Source organism: Vigna umbellata, chromosome 3, assembly GCF_029865625.1.
Source record: "Vigna umbellata cultivar VRB3 chromosome 3, Vumbellata_1.0, whole genome shotgun sequence".
Lineage (NCBI taxonomy): Eukaryota > Viridiplantae > Streptophyta > Magnoliopsida > Fabales > Fabaceae > Vigna > Vigna umbellata.
Window position 1 is genome coordinate 17,071,984 of NC_142167.1, and position 19,022 is coordinate 17,091,005.

At 33.0% G+C, this 19,022-nt stretch overlaps 2 protein-coding genes and 1 pseudogene across 12 annotated transcripts; 2 read left to right on the forward strand and 1 right to left on the reverse strand.

Moving 5' to 3' along the window:
- Positions 1-525: 525 nt before the first annotated feature.
- LOC124838294 (uncharacterized) lies at positions 526-14,229 on the reverse strand. Of its 11 annotated transcripts, XR_015784947.1 has the most exons (7): positions 13,769-14,229; positions 13,454-13,531; positions 10,298-10,437; positions 4,169-4,249; positions 3,146-3,233; positions 1,336-1,412; positions 526-1,050 (listed from the first exon to the last, which is right to left on the reverse strand). XR_015784947.1 is itself a non-coding variant. In XM_088109340.1 (5 exons), exons 1-5 carry the CDS (start codon positions 8,405-8,407, stop codon positions 969-971), a joined length of 369 nt encoding a protein of 122 aa, XP_087965466.1. In that variant the 5' UTR covers positions 8,408-8,847; the 3' UTR covers positions 526-968. The 11 variants fall into 11 exon arrangements, 4 of the variants coding, with proteins under 4 accessions (XP_087965466.1, XP_087965468.1, XP_087965465.1 ...); XR_015784946.1 differs by having other exon boundaries at positions 13,454-14,229; XR_015784950.1 differs by adding an exon at positions 1,714-1,867 and having other exon boundaries at positions 526-1,008; positions 10,298-14,229.
- LOC124838295 (LRR receptor-like serine/threonine-protein kinase ERL1) lies at positions 7,350-8,322 on the forward strand. The gene is made up of 2 exons (XM_088109343.1): positions 7,350-7,706; positions 7,801-8,322. Exons 1-2 carry the CDS (start codon positions 7,394-7,396, stop codon positions 8,286-8,288), a joined length of 801 nt encoding a protein of 266 aa, XP_087965469.1. The 5' UTR covers positions 7,350-7,393; the 3' UTR covers positions 8,289-8,322.
- Positions 14,230-15,491: 1,262 nt separating the features above from the next.
- On the forward strand, positions 15,492-18,693 carry LOC124838306 (amidophosphoribosyltransferase, chloroplastic pseudogene; annotated as a pseudogene).
- Positions 18,694-19,022: the final 329 nt, after the last annotated feature.

Consider the following 19,022-nt stretch of genomic DNA (forward strand, 5'->3'; position numbering starts at 1 on the left):
ACTTTGAATTTCTTTGATGAGGACTATGGTTTACTATACGTTTAGATTTACGTCCAAAGAAAATGGATGCACGTCAAGCTGAAGCAACTAAGTGTTGCTTTTAAGTTAATCAATCTCTTTTTGACGTGAGTTTGCTGCAATACGTGAACACTATTCCAACATTGCTGAGTCTATTTGAGCCATTTGAAGCAAATGGGTGTTGCTTGGGCTAAAAGTACAAAGATGACGTTTCAGTTTGCTATAAAATATGATACCAGATCTTAATAAACTGTAAGGAGTAGATTAACAAGTTTCCCTCTTCTGCTCGATGTTTCAGTCTAACTTTCTTTCTGCCTTTTGTAGTGGTAAACTAGTGGTTAATAACATTCCTATGCTAAAGGACCATCTTTTGGAGTTTCTGGTATAACTGAAAAGCTTTTTATCTTCATTCCGTTGTTAGATACATAGCAACAATGTTATAATTAAATAGTTTTTCTTTTTTTTCCTTTGAAAATTGAAAGGATGAAGGCTATCTTTACAATGATGTTCCAAATAAAAACCAACTTTCTATTTTGTACAAGATGAGAATGTAATAGATAGCTGCCAAATAATTGACATGCGGTTACAACTTACAACAACAGTGTACATGAATAAAATAATGCCTACTGTAAACCTACTCAGGCTTTTACCGCAAGCTCTGGTAAAATACCAAGCTTTTCTTATGGAAGGCTTTCACCATTATTGATGCAGGTAACAATAACATTAGAGAGTCTACATGATGATATCTAGCCTTCTTTGATGTTTAAATCATTGCTTTTAGGTCCCATCGTTCCTTTACTATCATTGTATGCAGACAGACAGGAGCAAATTGACAGTAACCACATTTCCAGCGTTCATCTTCAGGAGGGTAAGTTGCTTCTTGTTCTCCAAGCCAAAACTCAAGACAGGAGTGAATTTGATTCGTTAGCCAGTCATGATCATATGTGAATTTATTTCACCAAGCATGAATGATCTTTCTGATACTCATATCTGACATGGAGCACCCACAACCATAGAATAAGGTCTCATGTACTGCAAACAAACTGCTAGTCATTCTGACGGGCAAATTTATTAACATTATGACCTATCACTATTTCTTGCCTTTCAAAAATTGGGTCAAACTTTCAAGCTTTTTACTCAAAATAAGCAATCATTACTGCCTTTACTCAAAATGTGTGTGCATGCATGTGATTAGGTGAGTCAGTAAGTAGTACACTTCTTCAGAAATTTAAATTGAATAGGGGTGAATATTATAAACATTCCACTCAAAAATCATATTTATTGAAAGCTATCACGAGTTGGCTCAGAGATGCATACCTCAACAAGAGCCGATCATGAGCAGGGGCCGGCATCCTACATGTATTTCTGTAATATCTTACCACATCATCTAGAGTCTGCATTTTCCAATAACGAAATAAGGAAAGAAGATTATGTAAAAGCCATGCTGCAACTGCCAATTAGCTGAAACTTTTATAGCAGAAATCATAATGTAAAAAATCACCTACCGATTGTGGATAAAACAAAATACTAAATGTAAAACTTCTATAGCAGAATATTTTCATAGTGTAAAAAAATCACTTTTTGATTGCGGATGAAAACTGCAAACTCAATGGAAATTTTTTTTATAATATAATCAATCTTACTTAAAGAGAACACTGCCTCCCCCTCCCAAACACATTCTAATCAAGCACTTACCGAAGCAGAAAATTCAGAGTCAGCACTTGTCACTTTTAGATCTTCACATAGATTATGTTGAGGGTTTAAGCCAAAATAAGTGAAAAAAATATTAGAAGGAAAATTATCAGCAACTAAATTGTCCCACAAATACTTGTAGCACATCAATTGAAGCCTGCCAAAATTAAGAACATCCTAAGTATTCAATCCAATTATTTTAAAACAACAATTAACGGAAAACCATGTTTTTCTATTGGTTCTTATAAAAACAAATATCTTTTCAAAAATTTATATTTTTATCAATTTTTCCATAACAAATTTTCATGAAAAATAGCACTATAACTTTCTTGATATAATTCTTATCAAACAAAAAAAAGGCCGAGCTCTTATTAATTAATATTTTAATAGAGATTTTGGTAATTTTTTTTTATTTTTATAGTTATATTTTACTATTAATCTTATATTATATGTTAAAATATTTTTCAAATAAAAAGTAGAAATTTAAATATAATATTAATATGATTGCTTACTCTCAAATATCAACGCATATATATGAGGCCAGCTACTGATCAAAAAATGGGCTCAAAGTAATGTTAAAGCATCAAAATAAATAAAATAACCAGTGTAATGATTAAATAATTAGTATAATATAATAAATACAAAGCAAGAAATAAATAAAAACCCTTATCATACATTTAAAGGTGAGAATTAAATTTAAAAATAAAATATAACTTACTTTTGACCGGATGTAAAAAATAAAATAAACACTGTACTTGAAATAACCTTATGTTTATACAAACTTGAAATAACTTTTTGTAAGTGGTGGAAATTATTAAAATAAATTCAGTGGCACATTTTGAAAATTAATAGATAACTACAGAGGTAGAAAAGGTTTGTGATGTAATGTCAATGTGTAAAATGTGGGAACTTGTAAAAGAGACTCTTTTTTTTCTTTCTTATAATGCATCTTAAATGAAGAGAAAAGTGTAGCATGTTATCATTATTCAAATTTAAAAGATTGTGGTTTTCAAAAACTTAAAAATAGTAGCAATAACGCATGGTCTGGTTAGTCAAAATTGTGATTAAGACATTGGTTGGCTTTCAGTGTGTAGTGAGGCATGTAAGAAAAAAAAGAAAGTAACCGTTTTGATTTTACTTTTCTTGGTGACCATGACTAAGTTGCTAGCTAGGTGACACAGCATAGCATAGTGCAGATTTTCTCCCTTCAGCGGTGATCCACATTAAATTCATTTTTATGTTGAAAGCAGAGAAGAGAGACTATGAATCCATTCTTTCTCTTTGGGGAAAAAAATTAAGTGGTGGAGCTCTGAACTTGCATCGCATTAATTAATTAATTTGAATACTGTTGGGAGTGATATGTTACAGAAAATGCAGTGGGATGCAATTTCACATCCAAAGAGAATGAAATAAAATGGTAGAAGAATAATCAAACCTTCCATTTCTTTGTTGCGGTTTGTTTTAATGGCATCCGAATCTCATCAATGACTCCCACCATCCATATATCTTCTGCAAAGCCTATTCTGATATAAGAAGAATAGTCTATCATCATCACAACTGCTTTAAATCCCACCAGTGATAATTATTTTGTTAATTATCACTGTTTTCCCTTATTATTTGTTTCTTATATTTTAAATTATTCTTAAATATAAATGTATAAATATTGTTGTACAAAAAAAAGGAAAAGAAAAAAGAAAAAGAAAAATGTAATAATCAAATAACCCTTTTAGTTAACTAAGCCTTTTACACAGAGGCCTTCCTGTAACATTACACAGTAAGGCTTAAAATATACAATGGCAGTGCCTACGACAAAACGTCTTTGTCAGCTTCTCGGTTTACACCAGAGGGAGGCTAAATAGAGTAAACAGGAGCCAGTCGACATATTGTTGTCAATCATCAAGATAACAGATATCACAAGTCATTCATATTTCATTGACAGCTAAGTGAACATCATGGGATAGAAAAATTCCAGTGCGTTGCAGCACATGATTGTTGGAGGGAGACATGATTCTTGGATATACTATATGCAACCTAGGGCAAAGACCTTCCCATAATCAATAGAGTAAATCTCAAAACTTGACAATTCAAAATGAAGTGTGACCAATAGGTGAATTGAAGATATGAGATTACAGTTTTATCTTAAGACGCAAGCAAGAAAAAAAACATTTTATGTATCTTAAAACAAATCAGAACTTGAAAGAGTGAGGCGCTGAAAATTTCTGAAGCTCTGGTGGTGGCTGATTCATAGATAGGTGTTCTTTCACTTTTACTGCAGCTTCTATGCATTTTAATCATATTACATCCAAAAATACACATAATACAGATAAAAAAAGGTCATAAATCCTATTGACGGTTGTTGTAGCAGATAGTGCATCCACTACACACTTAAACATCTCAAATAAATAAAAAAATAGTGTAATAAATTTCAAGCATGCAAGTAAAATATCTTAAAATTGACCTTCCATGTCTCGTAGTGTGAAGTTTATATAAATCAATTCCTTCCTCCAAAATGGACTGCACTCGGTTAGGAAGGGGATTCCTGCGCATTGGGAAAAATACAAAATGAAATGTTATTAAGAGAATATATGAATTCAATCTGCTTCACTGACACGAAAGAGACTACGTTTGGCGCGATTCATCGCAACCTTGCTTCGAGGCATGAATTTCTCCAACGTTTCCTTATCTTTTTTATTCAAACCATTCTCTCCCACCGTCTTTAGAATTTTTCTTCATCATTTCTTGCACACTGGTAAATATCTGCCTTTGATAATATCTGCAAGCCATGTATGAGTTCTTTTGCATACACACTGGTAAGACAGAATCATTAGAAAAAAAATGCAGAAAGCACTTACCAAGTGATGCAAGTTGGAATCATTATCCACTGCCTTTCTTTTCTGTTAGTAGCTCAAGTAGAACAATACCAAAGCTATACACGTCAGATTTTTCATTCAACGTAGAACTTCTAGCATACTCAGGGTCAATATATCCTATTGTCCCAACCACAGATGTTGATGCATGTGTTCTTGTAGTTGACAAACATTTGCCAATGCCAAAATCAGAGAGACGAGCTTCAAAGTTCTCGTCTATCAGGATATTTGAGGACTTAATATCCCTGTGAATAATTCTAGGATTGCAGTCATGATGGAGGTAAGCAAGTCCTTCAGAAGCTCCCACAACAATCCTCAAGCGTGCTTTCCAATCAAGTTTTACCGTTTCCAAGGGACTTGTTAGAAAAGAAAGTTAGGCCATAAGAACAATTTTAAGCCACTTTCATACAGATTTACCTTAAAAATAAGATTCAATTGTAAGTAAATATACCATGTAGAAGATCCCACAGAGAGCCATTCTCCATATAGTCATAGAAGAGAAGATTTCCATTATGAGTTAGAGCATAACCATGCAAAGTGACAAGATTCCTGTGTCTGATTCCTTTCAATAGTTTCAGGTTCTGTCTCAAACTCCCTTGAGTTGTGTTGATGCTGGTTGTATAGTAGTTCAATTGCAATTGGCCGGGAATTCTTCAAAACACACTTGTACACGGTACCTGAGGCACCATATCCTACAATATATTTCTCACTGAGATTCTCAGTAACTCTCATGATATCATCAAAGGTGTGGATGGCCAAGCCCATATGAAGAATTACAAGTATGGATGGCCCTGAAGAGAAGGAAGAGAAAGAGAAAAACAAATGAGAATTTCGCTCACATAACAATACTAAACAGTATCATCTTGAACATACCTTGTTCAGTTCCCCTGGATCCTTTAATCAATTCCATGGATTGGGTTGATCTGTAGAGAGCAACAGTTACCATCGCCAATAATATGATGGTACCAACTATGAGACAGAGAACTGCAGCCCGCCCTTGAGAAAACCACTGAACAAAGAAGTACACAATAAGGTCCATTATTAACATTGTAGTCAGATAAATTTTACCCCTCACAAACCAATCCTATGTATAAATATAGTCATCATACATATAATTGTAACTATCAAGTCATCTCAGAATGTCACACACCTCTGGATTTTGGTACGTAAGGATCACATATGGATCCTAACCAATTTCCGCATAACAATGGATTTCCAATAAAGCTGCAACATATCACATTACAAGTCGTTGATAAATGAATTAAGAAACCAAGAAAATCCTACAGTTTCCCTCAATAGCTGTCAGCTGAAAACCGAGAGAAGTTCTTCATTAGAGGAATGACCCCGGATAAGTTATTATATGAGAGATTCCTAAGAAATGAAATAAACATTTAGACCAACCACTCAGACACAAATCTGAAGAAAATAATCAGAAAGGAGGCATTGGCTAGCTGCTAGGAATACACACAGGAAGTTAAGACTTAAGCAATTTGTAACCTGGTCTGGAATCTTCCCGCAAATCATTGTTGTTTAAAATCTTATTAGAATTATAGTGAAACGAATAGTACGTTATTTAGAATATGAGTAGTTTCAAAAAAATCAACTAGGAAATACATCATTGCTTAACATACAAAGACACAAGATTCTGCAGCTGACCAATTTCTGAAGGTACACTACCCAACAGATGGTTGAATATAGCCAATATCTGAAACCTATGTTAGGCTATAAATCAGGTAGGTGATTATTGCTGGATCTGCCTAAAGCTATCCTGTGAATATTAGCACAGAATATTCAACCATAGGATAGCTAATATTCACAGGATAGCTTTAGGCAGATCCAGGAATAATCACCTACCTGATTTATAGCCTAACATAGGTTTCTGGCTATATTCAACCATCTGTTGGGTAGTATACCTTCAGAAATTGGTCAGCTGCAGAATCTTGTGTCTCTGTATGTTAAGCAATGATGTATTTCCTAGTTGATTTTTTTGAAACTACTCATATTCTAAATAACGTACTATTCGTTTCACTATAATTCTAATAAGATTTTAAACAACAATGATTTGCGGGAAGATTCCAGACCAGGTTACAAATTGCTTAAGTCTTAACTTCCTGTGTGTATTCCTAGCAGCTAGCCAATGTCTCCTTTCTGATTATTTTCTTCAGATTTGTGTCTGAGTGGTTGGTCTAAATGTTTATTTCATTTCTTAGGAATCTCTCATATAATAACTTATCCGGGGTCATTCCTCTAATGAAGAACTTCTCTCGGTTTTCAGCTGACAGCTATTGAGGGAAACTGTAGGATTTTCTTGGTTTCTTAATTCATTTATCAACGACTTGTAATGTGATATGTTGCAGCTTTATTGGAAATCCATTGTTATGCGGAAATTGATTAGGATCCATATGTGATCCTTACGTACCAAAATCCAGAGGTGTGTGACATTCTGAGATGACTTGATAGTTACAATTATATGTATGATGACTATATTTATACATAGGATTGGTTTGTGAGGGGTAAAATTTATCTGACTACAATGTTAATAATGGACCTTATTGTGTACTTCTTTGTTCAGTGGTTTTCTCAAGGGCGGGCTGCAGTTCTTTGTCTCATAGTTGGTACCATCATATTATTGGCGATGGTAACTGTTGCTCTCTACAGATCAACCCAATCCATGGAATTGATTAAAGGATCCAGGGGAACTGAACAAGGTATGTTCAAGATGATACTGTTTAGTATTGTTATGTGAGCGAAATTCTCATTTGTTTTTCTCTTTCTCTTCCTTCTCTTCAGGGCCATCCATACTTGTAATTCTTCATATGGGCTTGGCCATCCACACCTTTGATGATATCATGAGAGTTACTGAGAATCTCAGTGAGAAGTATATTGTAGGATATGGTGCCTCAAGTACCGTGCACAAGTGTGTTTTGAAGAATTCCCGGCCAATTGTAATTAAACGACTATACAATCAGCGTCAACACAACCAAGGGAGTTTGAGACAGAACTTGAAACTATTGGAAAGCATCAGACACAGGAATCTTGTCCCTTTGCATGGTTATGCTCTAACTCCTAATGGAAATCTTCTCTTCTATGACTATATGGAGAATGGCTCTCTGTGGGATCTTCTACATGGTATATTTACTTACAATTGAATCTTATTTTTAAGGTAAATCTGTATGAAGGTGGCTAAAAATTGTTCTTATGGCCTAACTTTCTTTTCTAACAGGTCCCTTGAAAAAGGTAAAACTTGATTGGGAAACACGCTTGAGGATTGTTGTGGGAGCTTCTGAAGGACTTGCTTACCTCCATCATGACTGCAATCCTAGAATTATTCACAGGGATATTAAGTCCTCAAATATCCTGATAGACGAGAACTTCGAAGCTCGTCTCTCTGATTTTGGCATTGCCAAATGTTTGTCAACTACAAGAACACATGCATCAACATCTGTGGTTGGGACAATAGGATATATTGACCCTGAGTATGCCAGAAGTTCTAGGTTGAATGAAAAATCTGACGTGTATAGCTTTGGTATTGTTCTACTTGAGCTACTAACAGAAAAGAAAGCAGTGGATAATGATTCCAACTTGCATCACTTGGTAAGTGCTTTCCGCATTTTTTTTCCAATGATTCTGTCTTACCAAACACATTTGTGTATGCAAAAGAACTCATACATGGCTTGCAGATATTATCTAAGGCAGATAACAACAGTATAATGGAGACTGTGGATCCTGAGGTGTCTATTACCTGCATGGATCTGACCCATGTTAAGAAGACCTTTCAGCTTGCTCTTCTTTGCACAAAAAGAAACCCTTCTGAGAGGCCAACTATGCATGAGGTTGCCAGGGTTTTGGCATCACTACTCCCAGCACCTCTTAGCAACATCTTTGCTCCTCCTTCAAAGACCATTGATTATGTACAATTTGTGATTCAAAAGGGAAACAACCTCCATCCCCCACATATGGAAAGGTTACAATCTCAGAAGTGTTCTAATGATCAATGGTTTGTTGGAGAATGTTGTATCAAATAACAGCCTATAGGCAAAAAGCCAAAGGTTGGGGTGAAGAGGGTGGTGAAAGAACTCCAATCATTTTGAAAATTATTTGATAATTTCCCCTGAAATCATTGGATTGTTATAGTTTTTTAGACTACCAAGTCTTCAACATTTAACAGTAAAGAGAATTTCCACTGTATTTTGTACAAGTATTAGTCTTTAGGGGGTAGTCATCCTTTCTTTCCGACAGTTTATGTGAATTGAATTCCAACAACAGTAAGGATGTGCCAAGTAGTGTATATATATATATATATATATATATATATATATATATATATATATATATATATATATATATATATATATATATATATATATATATTCTTATGTATGTGCAAGAAAACTTTAGAATGATATGGTAAAATGTAAATTTTTTTTGAATGTTTCGATTAGAATTAGGAAAAATAACTGATTTGTGTTAAACTATAGTTAATTATACTGTATTATACTTAAAAAAATTAATATATTTTTACTAAAAACTAAATATACTATTTTGTAATTCAGTTTTGAAAAACTGATAAATGATTTTCAGTTCAATTAACTTTTGAGAACTACACGGGTGGTTTTTCTCTTAGTCTCTCCTCTTCAATTATGGTTTTTCCATTACTTCCTTATCTCCAATTTTCCTAAATTGTCAGAGAAAATTTAAGTTTTTTAACTATAAATATGAACACATAATACTTTCTTCATTATCTATAAACATGTGTTCAAGATTATTATTATCTATATTATATATAAATTAAAAATTTTATTATATATACAAATATATAAAGAGATATAACATTTTATTATACCTATTTTGCATATTTTATTTAATCCCTATCATTATAATTTTGAATTATTACTTATTCAGACGATCTAATTTTTATCTATAATGTTGGATTTTCATGTTTTACTTTATTAATAGTTATAGTTCCAAATCATTTAGGTTTTTAATATAAGAATATAAATTACTCAATATTTGATTATTTAATTATTATCCATTATCTATTATTTAATCTCACAATTTTTATTTTTATTTTATTATATTGCAGAGATATTTTATTTTTATCATTTAATCTCATAAATAATTTATATGATTTATATAAATTCTAGAAATATATATAATTTATCTTAAAAACAAACAAAAAATAATATTTAACTCAAAATAAAATATTTACAATAAAGACTACGTGAAAAATTTGAACAGAAGAAAAAAATCTTGTAATAAGTTCTTCTAACCCCACAAACTCAATACTTCCAAGAAAGTATTATTATTTCTAACAAAAACAAACACTGTTTTACCAATTGGTTCTCTGCAGTCCATGAAGTAGTTAAATTATTAGTTAATTGATATAGTTCAATTTTTTAAAACTGAACTATTAAATAATAGAGTTTATATATTATATTAAGTAGTTCAGTTTTTTTAGTTTATTAAAATTACAGTTAATTATAGTTTAGTATACTTTAGTTAGGTATGCCCAGTCCTAATACTGATATTCAACTGTTAAAAATACACTCTGTTTCGTTTTAGTAATTTTTTCTCCTGTAATTATTGCTTATCCCATCACTGCTTTTGTATAGAGATATAACTAAATTGTTATAACTCTTACTATTTTCAGTAAATCTAAGTATTAGTAATCTAAGAACAGCAATACTATTATAGTTGCAGAAAGTATATGAAGAAATTACTATTCTTTCGGAGTGCTGCTCTTGAAGGAAGACTTTGAAGAAGTCTGGATACCTCCCTGCACCAGTCATCGTGCTATTGCTTGCTGTCAAAGAAATGTTGGATCTGCTGTGAAAGGCTTAATCTTTTCCTAACACAAGTTCTGAAAATTTTCAAATTATTTGATCAAGAAATCGAATGCACAAAGACATAATATTCATGATTTAGAATCTGAAGCACGTAATTTATTTATGTTATCATAATAAAATGTTTTCAAATTTGACATCATTTAATTTTTTATAAATATATTAAACAGTAAGAAAAATTTATGTATTTCTAAATATCAAATTATATTATTCATAACAATTAAATGATGAGATAAAATTTTAAATAATTTTAAAATTGTTTGTAGCATAATCTAATTCATAAGAATATATGAAATTAACTGCTGTTACATTTTATAAAAAGTTATTAAAGATATAATTTAACTAAGTTTTTATGTATGGTGTAAATATATCCCAAACTTTATATTATATTATATATACTGTTTATTTCCTAGTTTTCTTTGGAGGGGAAGATGTATTTTTAAGCTTTTTTTAATTTCATTTATTTAAAATAATTTTACTTCAATAAAACAAATTAAAAACATTTTCTCACCAGTAAATATATAATCGTTTTTTTATTAATACCAAAAGAAATAAAGAAAAAACAATAGGAACTACCAAAATGATTACATTAGTGTACGAGAAAAAAAGATAAAAGAAAAAGAGATAACAATTCTAACCAAATGACCATGTATATCAATAATTAATAAAAGGATTTTTTTTTCAGAAATATTATATTATTTTAATTGTAAATGCTAATTTTCCATACTCCAGAAATATAATATTGGCAGTAATCTATTAAGTTTTCTTTTATTAAATTTTTTTTAATTCTAATAATAGTACATTTCAAAACATTGCATACAAACCAACAAATTTAAAATGTAACTTACATTAAAGAAAGGAAGAAATTCTCTAAATTTTACCAAATAGTATTATAATACTAAGATTTTCTTTTTTTCAAAACAGAACTTTGGATAAAGAAGAATTAATACTATTTTTTTTCTCAAAAATAATTTCAATATTTATGCATGCATGGTAGTAGAAAACTGCTGTTCCCTAACCGAACAAAAAACATTAACAATGTTATGATTAAAGCCATATCAAAACTAAGGATAAAGACAGACAAATGAGTCATTCATATTAGCAGCTACCAATAAACTGACACTAAAGTGTGCGAATTAATAGCTTGTAAAAAAAATCAAACTTAGGTTTTTACAAAAAATAAAAAACAAAAGGCACAATGGAACAAACATGGCACAAGAAAAAACCAGAGGAATCAGGTATTTCTGCACTCAGTGTAAACAACATTTTCTCTTCTTATATCAGTAAGACAGTGTTGAAAACCAGTTCTTTCCAACCAATCACAACCCCCCTTTTGAGTCTTTAAGACGAAAGTTGGAAATGCCCTAACTTTTTAAGCTAAAAGTTTACCACAATGATGAAAAAAGTAAAAGAAAAAACATTATGCTTTATATTTGTTCTTACAATTTTGAAAGTAAATCCCATTCAATCGTTCCTTTTTAAGAAAAGGGTGTCAGAAGCAGCACAGAAGGTGTAGTTTTAAACAAGTCTTACATGAAACATTGTGAAGTTAATTACAGTGATACTGAAAACCCTAAATATAAATGGTAGCGAGAGATCATACCAGTGTATGGTTCAGTCACCTCAACTAACAGGAATCAAAGTTAATAGTAATCAGTGAAAATTGGAGCAGTACAGGATTTGGAGCTGACCTTGATTATGCAGAAGATGTTATTGCAGCAGCAACTGTTCACATACCCTAGTGTTTTGAAGGACATACATAGCAGAAGCAATTATCTTTTGGATCTATTTGTTTCCTTTGAGAGGTGCGGTATGAGAGTTTTAAAGGAGAAGAAGAAGGGTAGGGTAAAGTTGTGGCTTTTGTGTGCAATAAGCTTCTCAACTTGAAGATAAGAGTTTTGGAATGAAGATAAGTTTCTGTGATCTGATTCTTATCATAACAAATTAATTCAATGGATGAAAAAGTTATTTATTTTTTTCCTCAAGACTCCAAGAAACTTCTTTTTAAGTGTCTGATGAGCCTCTCGTGATTATTGTGATTCTTTTCTTTTCCCGGAAAATGATTGTGAAAGCATGTCATACAACAGTGAATGCATGGTGCATGGTGCATGTCCAGTACTGCACCAATTATTTCAGTTCAGTGCAGATTGTGGTAATTAGTCTTTCATTTTTATCCTGTGGTCCATGTGAATATTAATGATGCGACTTAAACTAAGAAAAACTGTTATCCAGTGGAGTTTTTTTTTTCAATCTGCTAAGGTTTTTACCCTCTGTCAAAACGAATTGCGGGGGTTTTTCAAACTCCCGTCAGGTTTTTTTTGAAAGGTGTTAACCTCTTTTCTATTATTATTTTGTGAAGGTTTAAAACCTCCTTTATTTATAATTATCAACCTACGTTCATAATTTCTTATGTAACCTCCATGTTGTCTCTCTTTCCATATAAGAACAAACAAAGTATTATCATTCAAATTGTCACTTAAGCATTAGTTACTAAGAACTTTCACACCTACAAAAAGTAGCACACCACTGAATATCCTGCCATACTTTCAATATTCTAAACACTTTTTACATGAAATAAGACTTCAACTGATGGAGAAAGCAACTTATATGATGATAACTAAAATGAGAGTGAAATGCAATAGAGTAGGCAGTGGAGGTGTAGTATACCCAGGCTTGAGTTGCTGCATTTACCAAAGTGGGAAAAAATTCAAACACTTTTTCATTAATTATGAATAAATTATGAGAACACCAATGTGTGAATAACATAGGGTTTTATGGTCAGAGAACATGGTTTTATGGTCAGAGAAATCACAACATTCACAACCACTCAATCAAATTATTCCAACTCTTCAAAAGGAGGACTCTTCAACCATCACCCTACTTATATTATTATTATCACTGTTATCCCATTCTTTTATTCTCAAGCTAGTTGTTTCTCAGAAATTTAATTCACTACATCAGCTAGAATCATTAAAATGATATATAAATTATAAAAGTCAATGAAACCTACACTTCACATACTTATTATCTTACCTTCTAGCACTGAACCTTCAGGAGAACCTTTATATGCTGATTTGCAGGCGGCTTCAATTCCTTCCTTCAGAAGCATATCTAAAAAAACTCACTAAAATGTCGTTATTTTCACTTTCGTTATAATTGATTTGAGATTCTCTACTTTTGCAAAAACCTCAGTTACCAAACTCTCTTCCTTCCGAGGTTTCGCACTCACTATTCACTAACATCCATATACATAAATAACAATTCCAAGAATTGAAGGTAATTAGCTCTATGAGAGTGAGCAAGAGGCGTCTAGTGGCGTCACTGATGGGTTGTTTAGCGTTGCCTAACCTTTCAACGACAACGGAAGCGAACACATTCAATTGGAGCTTGAAGTGGTCGCTAGCTCGAACGGCGGCGGAGTCGAGCGCCTGAAGCGTGCCCTGCGAGACCTTGAAGCTGCTATCCTTCAAGAGATTGAGGCATCGTTTGACGAGCAAAGCGACTTAGACAGAATTGAGGCTCCTCCTAGAAGCTTCGAGAACCTCGGGGAGGCGCTCCACGCCAACCATCCTCTCTCCTTCGCGTCCTTGGCGCATGGGATTTCAAGGGATTCCTCCATCGCGGAGCGTTCGAATCTAGCGCGGCCGCGTGTAGACCTGAAACAACCGTTCCCGGATTCATCACCGGACAAAGAAAGAGAGTGAAAACTGGAAGAACAAACTCGTCTCATTGTGGAGGCGCCGACAGCAGAGAGAGAGGCAAAAGAGGTTCTGGTTGCAGAACTTTGTAACATGAACTGGTGTTTACGATTTTAATTTTGGGAGGAAGTTATAGGGAGTGCTTTCTATATATATTACAAGTGCATTAATAACTTTTGGGCTGCGTATGGTACGTGAGGGGACCATTTGCACGGCTACATAGCCATTTGCATTACTTCACACGTCATGCATCAAGAAGAAGAAAAAAAGCATCTCAACCAAACTTAAATTAACTATTTCTTTTTTCCATTTCTCCTATACTTCCTTCTTCTGCATCTGCTAGCTGACAGCTCCATATATACCACATACTGGAAACCCTTCATACTGCTCATTACCAAAATCACTCATTATCAGTTATCAAATTAATGCTATCTCCAACCCTTTTTCTTCTTACAGATACTGCTAGTGACATGATACATCTAAAGTATTTATGTCATTATTATTTTATAGCTTATGTCTTTTTTTATTTTTTATAACACTTCATAAAGAACATGTGATTACAGTCTGTACCAGTCGTTTTCCTTTTCCTCCATTTATTTAATTAACATCACCCTCATACTCACAAATTCCTACCACATTTTCATTAATACACATGAATTAAAAATATGTAATAAAAGTAATATATTTTATGTTTCGACTAGATCATTGATTCTTTGTGCCTACACCACTAATTAATAGCAGGTATGAAATAAAGATATATTATAGAGAGAGAAAACATTAATTACAATTTAAAATTCTGAAAACGTCAATTATTTTATACAATAAAAACTGAGAAATGTATAATCTCTATATGGTGTATAATATATACTGAGAAATATGTATTATCCACTTTCAATATAATTTACACTATAACCAAATCCTCAATATGAATTTTTGAAATAACTACTTAAAAAAAGTTAACAGCATTTCATCATTTATAATTATAGTACAAATGTATTTTATCTCGTACACTTATTAAGTTTACAATCTATATAGTTTTATGACTTTTGAAGTATTTCCTATTATATTAATTTTTAACAGAATTATTTTTCATACAGTTTTATCTCACTTTTTTCTTCTTGGCCTCTCTACAAACCTTTTTGGCTCTGCGTCAGAGTGTGCACTGCGTCTGAAAGGGATCTTCTAGGGACTCCACAAATGGTGGGGGATTGTGTGCCTTTAAGACTAGGTACAAGTCTCGGACTTCATCAACCAACCTACCAACCATAGGCTGCTCCATCTTCACTCTTATACATGTCGAGAGCCGAGAGAGAGGGCATGTGCATATATTTAATAGAAAAATCACGCAACTTTTTTAATCACAGGATCAATCGATGTCTGAATTTCAGAATGACACAACAGGGGGAAGGAGGTTTTTAAAAAGAGAGTGCAATGAGACAGTAAGCATTAATGATGGTACAGGAACGAGGTTTCTGGCTTCCTTTTTGAACTTCCTCTTCAATTCCTCTGGCCAATTCTATTCACAAGTGAGTCATCCATCAAACTGGTTACCCTTTAGTGACTCACCCAACTCTAATGAGGCCCTATCATCGACGTTCGAATTCATATATAACACTATCACTGGCGTCACTGCAAGTGCAATCAGATTCTCAATTGTTTTCAATCACATCCTTACGCTTCATTTTCTATTCTTCTCACATTTGATTAAGAGTCATTCGCATCTCCACTTGAGAGAGCCATCCATCAATTTAATGTTAAAATTGTCAAAGTACAAAATGAGAATTTGACACCCTTTTACTAATGGAATTTACAACAAAAAATTCTAATAATAATTAAATTTTAATTTATTGATAAATTTTATCGATAGATTTTATTAATACCGTATTATCAAAAAAAAATATTAATAATTAAAATTTTAATTTATTAACATATTTTATGGGCATAAATATATTTTCATAACTAAAATTTTAATTTATTCACATATTTTATCAACAAATTCGTTATTAACAAAAAAAAATTTAAATCTGTCTTTGCCAAGGGATTTATTCTTTCTCTCAAGCTGATAAAGATGACTCATTATCATCTCAGATTCCTCACACGTTAATTCCACCGAAGAAAACTCCGGCACCGGCAAGATCACCGTGTACGGAAAGTTAGTGCCTTCATATAAACGGGATAACGTTGATTCTGTTTCGTTTTAGTAATTTTTTCTCCGGTATATCATTATTCTGCGTATCCTATCACTGCTAAAACTTTGACCATTTTTAAGCTTTCACTGCAAGTAAAACAAAGCGTGATTTAAGTTATTTTATTTCAAGAATTAATGAAATGACTTGTGATTGGGCTGAACCAACCTAATTTCAAACATATCGTTTTGAGATACGTCAAGGGTGATCCGATTAGATGAAACCGATGATTGTAATACAAAATGAGGTTGAAATATTTTATTTTGTATCAGTTTCCCGAAAGAAAGTTAGAATTGAGTTATGATTTTCACAATAAAACATTTCCATGAGAATATGAGAAAACATATATTTCATCGAATGTATTATATATCTAAGAATATTATAAAAAATGTATAATCCTATAAAGATTTAAAAATGCTTGGCTAGATTTCAACGTTCTTACAAATACTTTATTAATTAAAAGTAATAAAAATAAAAGATAAGAATTGGAATGCAAGTTATAGATTTGTTACAACAAACTTATCTCATTTTTTCTTGTAAATATAATCCTTTTCACTCCTTATCAAACGACTTAAAATTTATTAAATCACGGTATAACTTTTTGCCGGAACAGTAACTAAGAAATATGCTTCTAAAACTCTCAACAAAAATAAAAATATTGCATTTGCAAGTTCACAGTCTTATGAATTAGCTTTTTATTTTTTAAAACACACTTCTTGTAACTAAAATTGCGATAGTGAAAAAAAAAAGTGTTAAAATTATAAATTTTAGAATATTATCATAGTTCATTATGAAAAATCATAAAAATAAAACATGATTTATAAAACTGGATTTTGAGTTTGAAAGTGTTAGGATAAAGAAAAGATTAACCCTGTGCAATATTGATATTAAAAAATACATTTAATTAAATGTCTAAAATGTGATTTTTTTTAATGTTTACTTTTTTCAAAATTAAGAATTAAAGAACGAGTAAGAGAAACAATTTTTTTTTTATTTTTGAATATTAGAGTGACATACATTGTTCGTAAGATAATGATTTATTTAAGTGAAAATGTTGATTTTTTTTTAATATTATATTTTTGAATTAATAAAAAAGAAAGGTTCGAATACCAAGACCACACAAGCGTTAACATGAATATTTATATTTATATTTTTTAGGATATCAAAGATGCGAACAGCTATACAAACATCAAAAATAAAAAACTAAAAAGATAGAAAATAGAATTTTAAAGGTTTAATCATTCACGAAATCCCTATTTTCGCATGGAATCTCAATTTAGTCCCTTAGTTTCTGAAATTCTCAATTGAATCCCAAATTTATGAAAATTGCAACAATTGAATCATTTCCGTTAAATTGTGTCCAACGACGTTAGTGTGTGTCTGACGTGGCACGCTGTAGTCAGTTTCTTAACTGACGTGGCTGACTGAAGCAGGGGCAGTGAAGCACGTGGATAATAACAATTTTTTAAGTAAAAAGAAAAGAAATGTTTTAAACCAAAATGGGGATTCAAAATCGAATTAGGGATTAGGATTGTTCTAAGTACTTCTAGGGTTCGGTTCGTCCAAAGTTCAATCCATTTCACAAATTGGGGTATCAATTTGGGTATTTAGGGTTTAATCAAAGTTATCTGAGCTGCTCGGTTCCTGCGTCATTGGCCATGTCCGCTACTCCACCGCTGGCCACTCCAAGCTCGTGAACGTCCAACCCTTCGTCGCCGGCTACCGTTTCGGCTCTGTCCCCGTCGCGCACAATGGAAACTTCGTGAACTACCGCTCCCTACGCGCCAAACTGGAAGACAACGGGTCCATCTTCAACACGACCTTCGACACCGAGGTCGTGCTCCACCTGATTGCCACCTCCAAGCACAGACCTTTCCTACTCAGAGTCGTGGATGCCTGCGAGAATCTGAAGGGGGCGTACTCCCTGGTGTTCCTCACGGAGGACAAGCTGGTGGCTGTGAGGGACCCCTTCGGGTTCCGACCTTTGGTGATGGGAAGGAGAAAGAACGGTGTTGTGGTTTTCGCCTCGGAGACATGCGCGCTGGATTTAATCGATGCGACGTATGAGAGAGAGGTGAACCCGGGTGAGGTTGTGGTGGTGGACCACACGGAAATCCAATCCCTCTGCCTCGTGACTCATCAAGAGCCAAAGCAATGCCTCTTCGAGCACATATACTTCGCAGGTCCCAACTCTGTTGTCTTCGGGAGGTTTGTGTACGAGTCTAGGAGGAAATTCGGGGAAATACTGGCCATTGAGAGCCCCGTTGAGTGCGACGTTGTGATTGCGGTTCCCGATTCTGGGGTGGTGGCTGCGCTTGGCTACGCTGCAAAAGCTGGGGTTCCCTTTCAGCAGGGGTTGATAAGGTCGCACTATGTGGGGAAGACTTAAAAAATTGTTATTATCCACGTGCTTCACTGTCCCTGCTTCAGTCAGCCACGTCAGTTAAGAAACTGACTACAACGTGCCACGTCGGACACACACTAACGCCGTTGGAGACAATTTAACGGAAAGGATCCAATTGTTGCAATTTTCATAAATTTGGGACCCGATTGAGAATTCCAGAAACTAAGGGACTAAATTGAGATTCCACGTAAAAATAGGGACTTCGTGAATGATTAAACCAATTTAAAATTATTTAAATCAAATACTAGAAAAACAGTTCATACTTATAATTTGATGTATTTGACGATTTGGATGATCATACAAATATCGAAAAT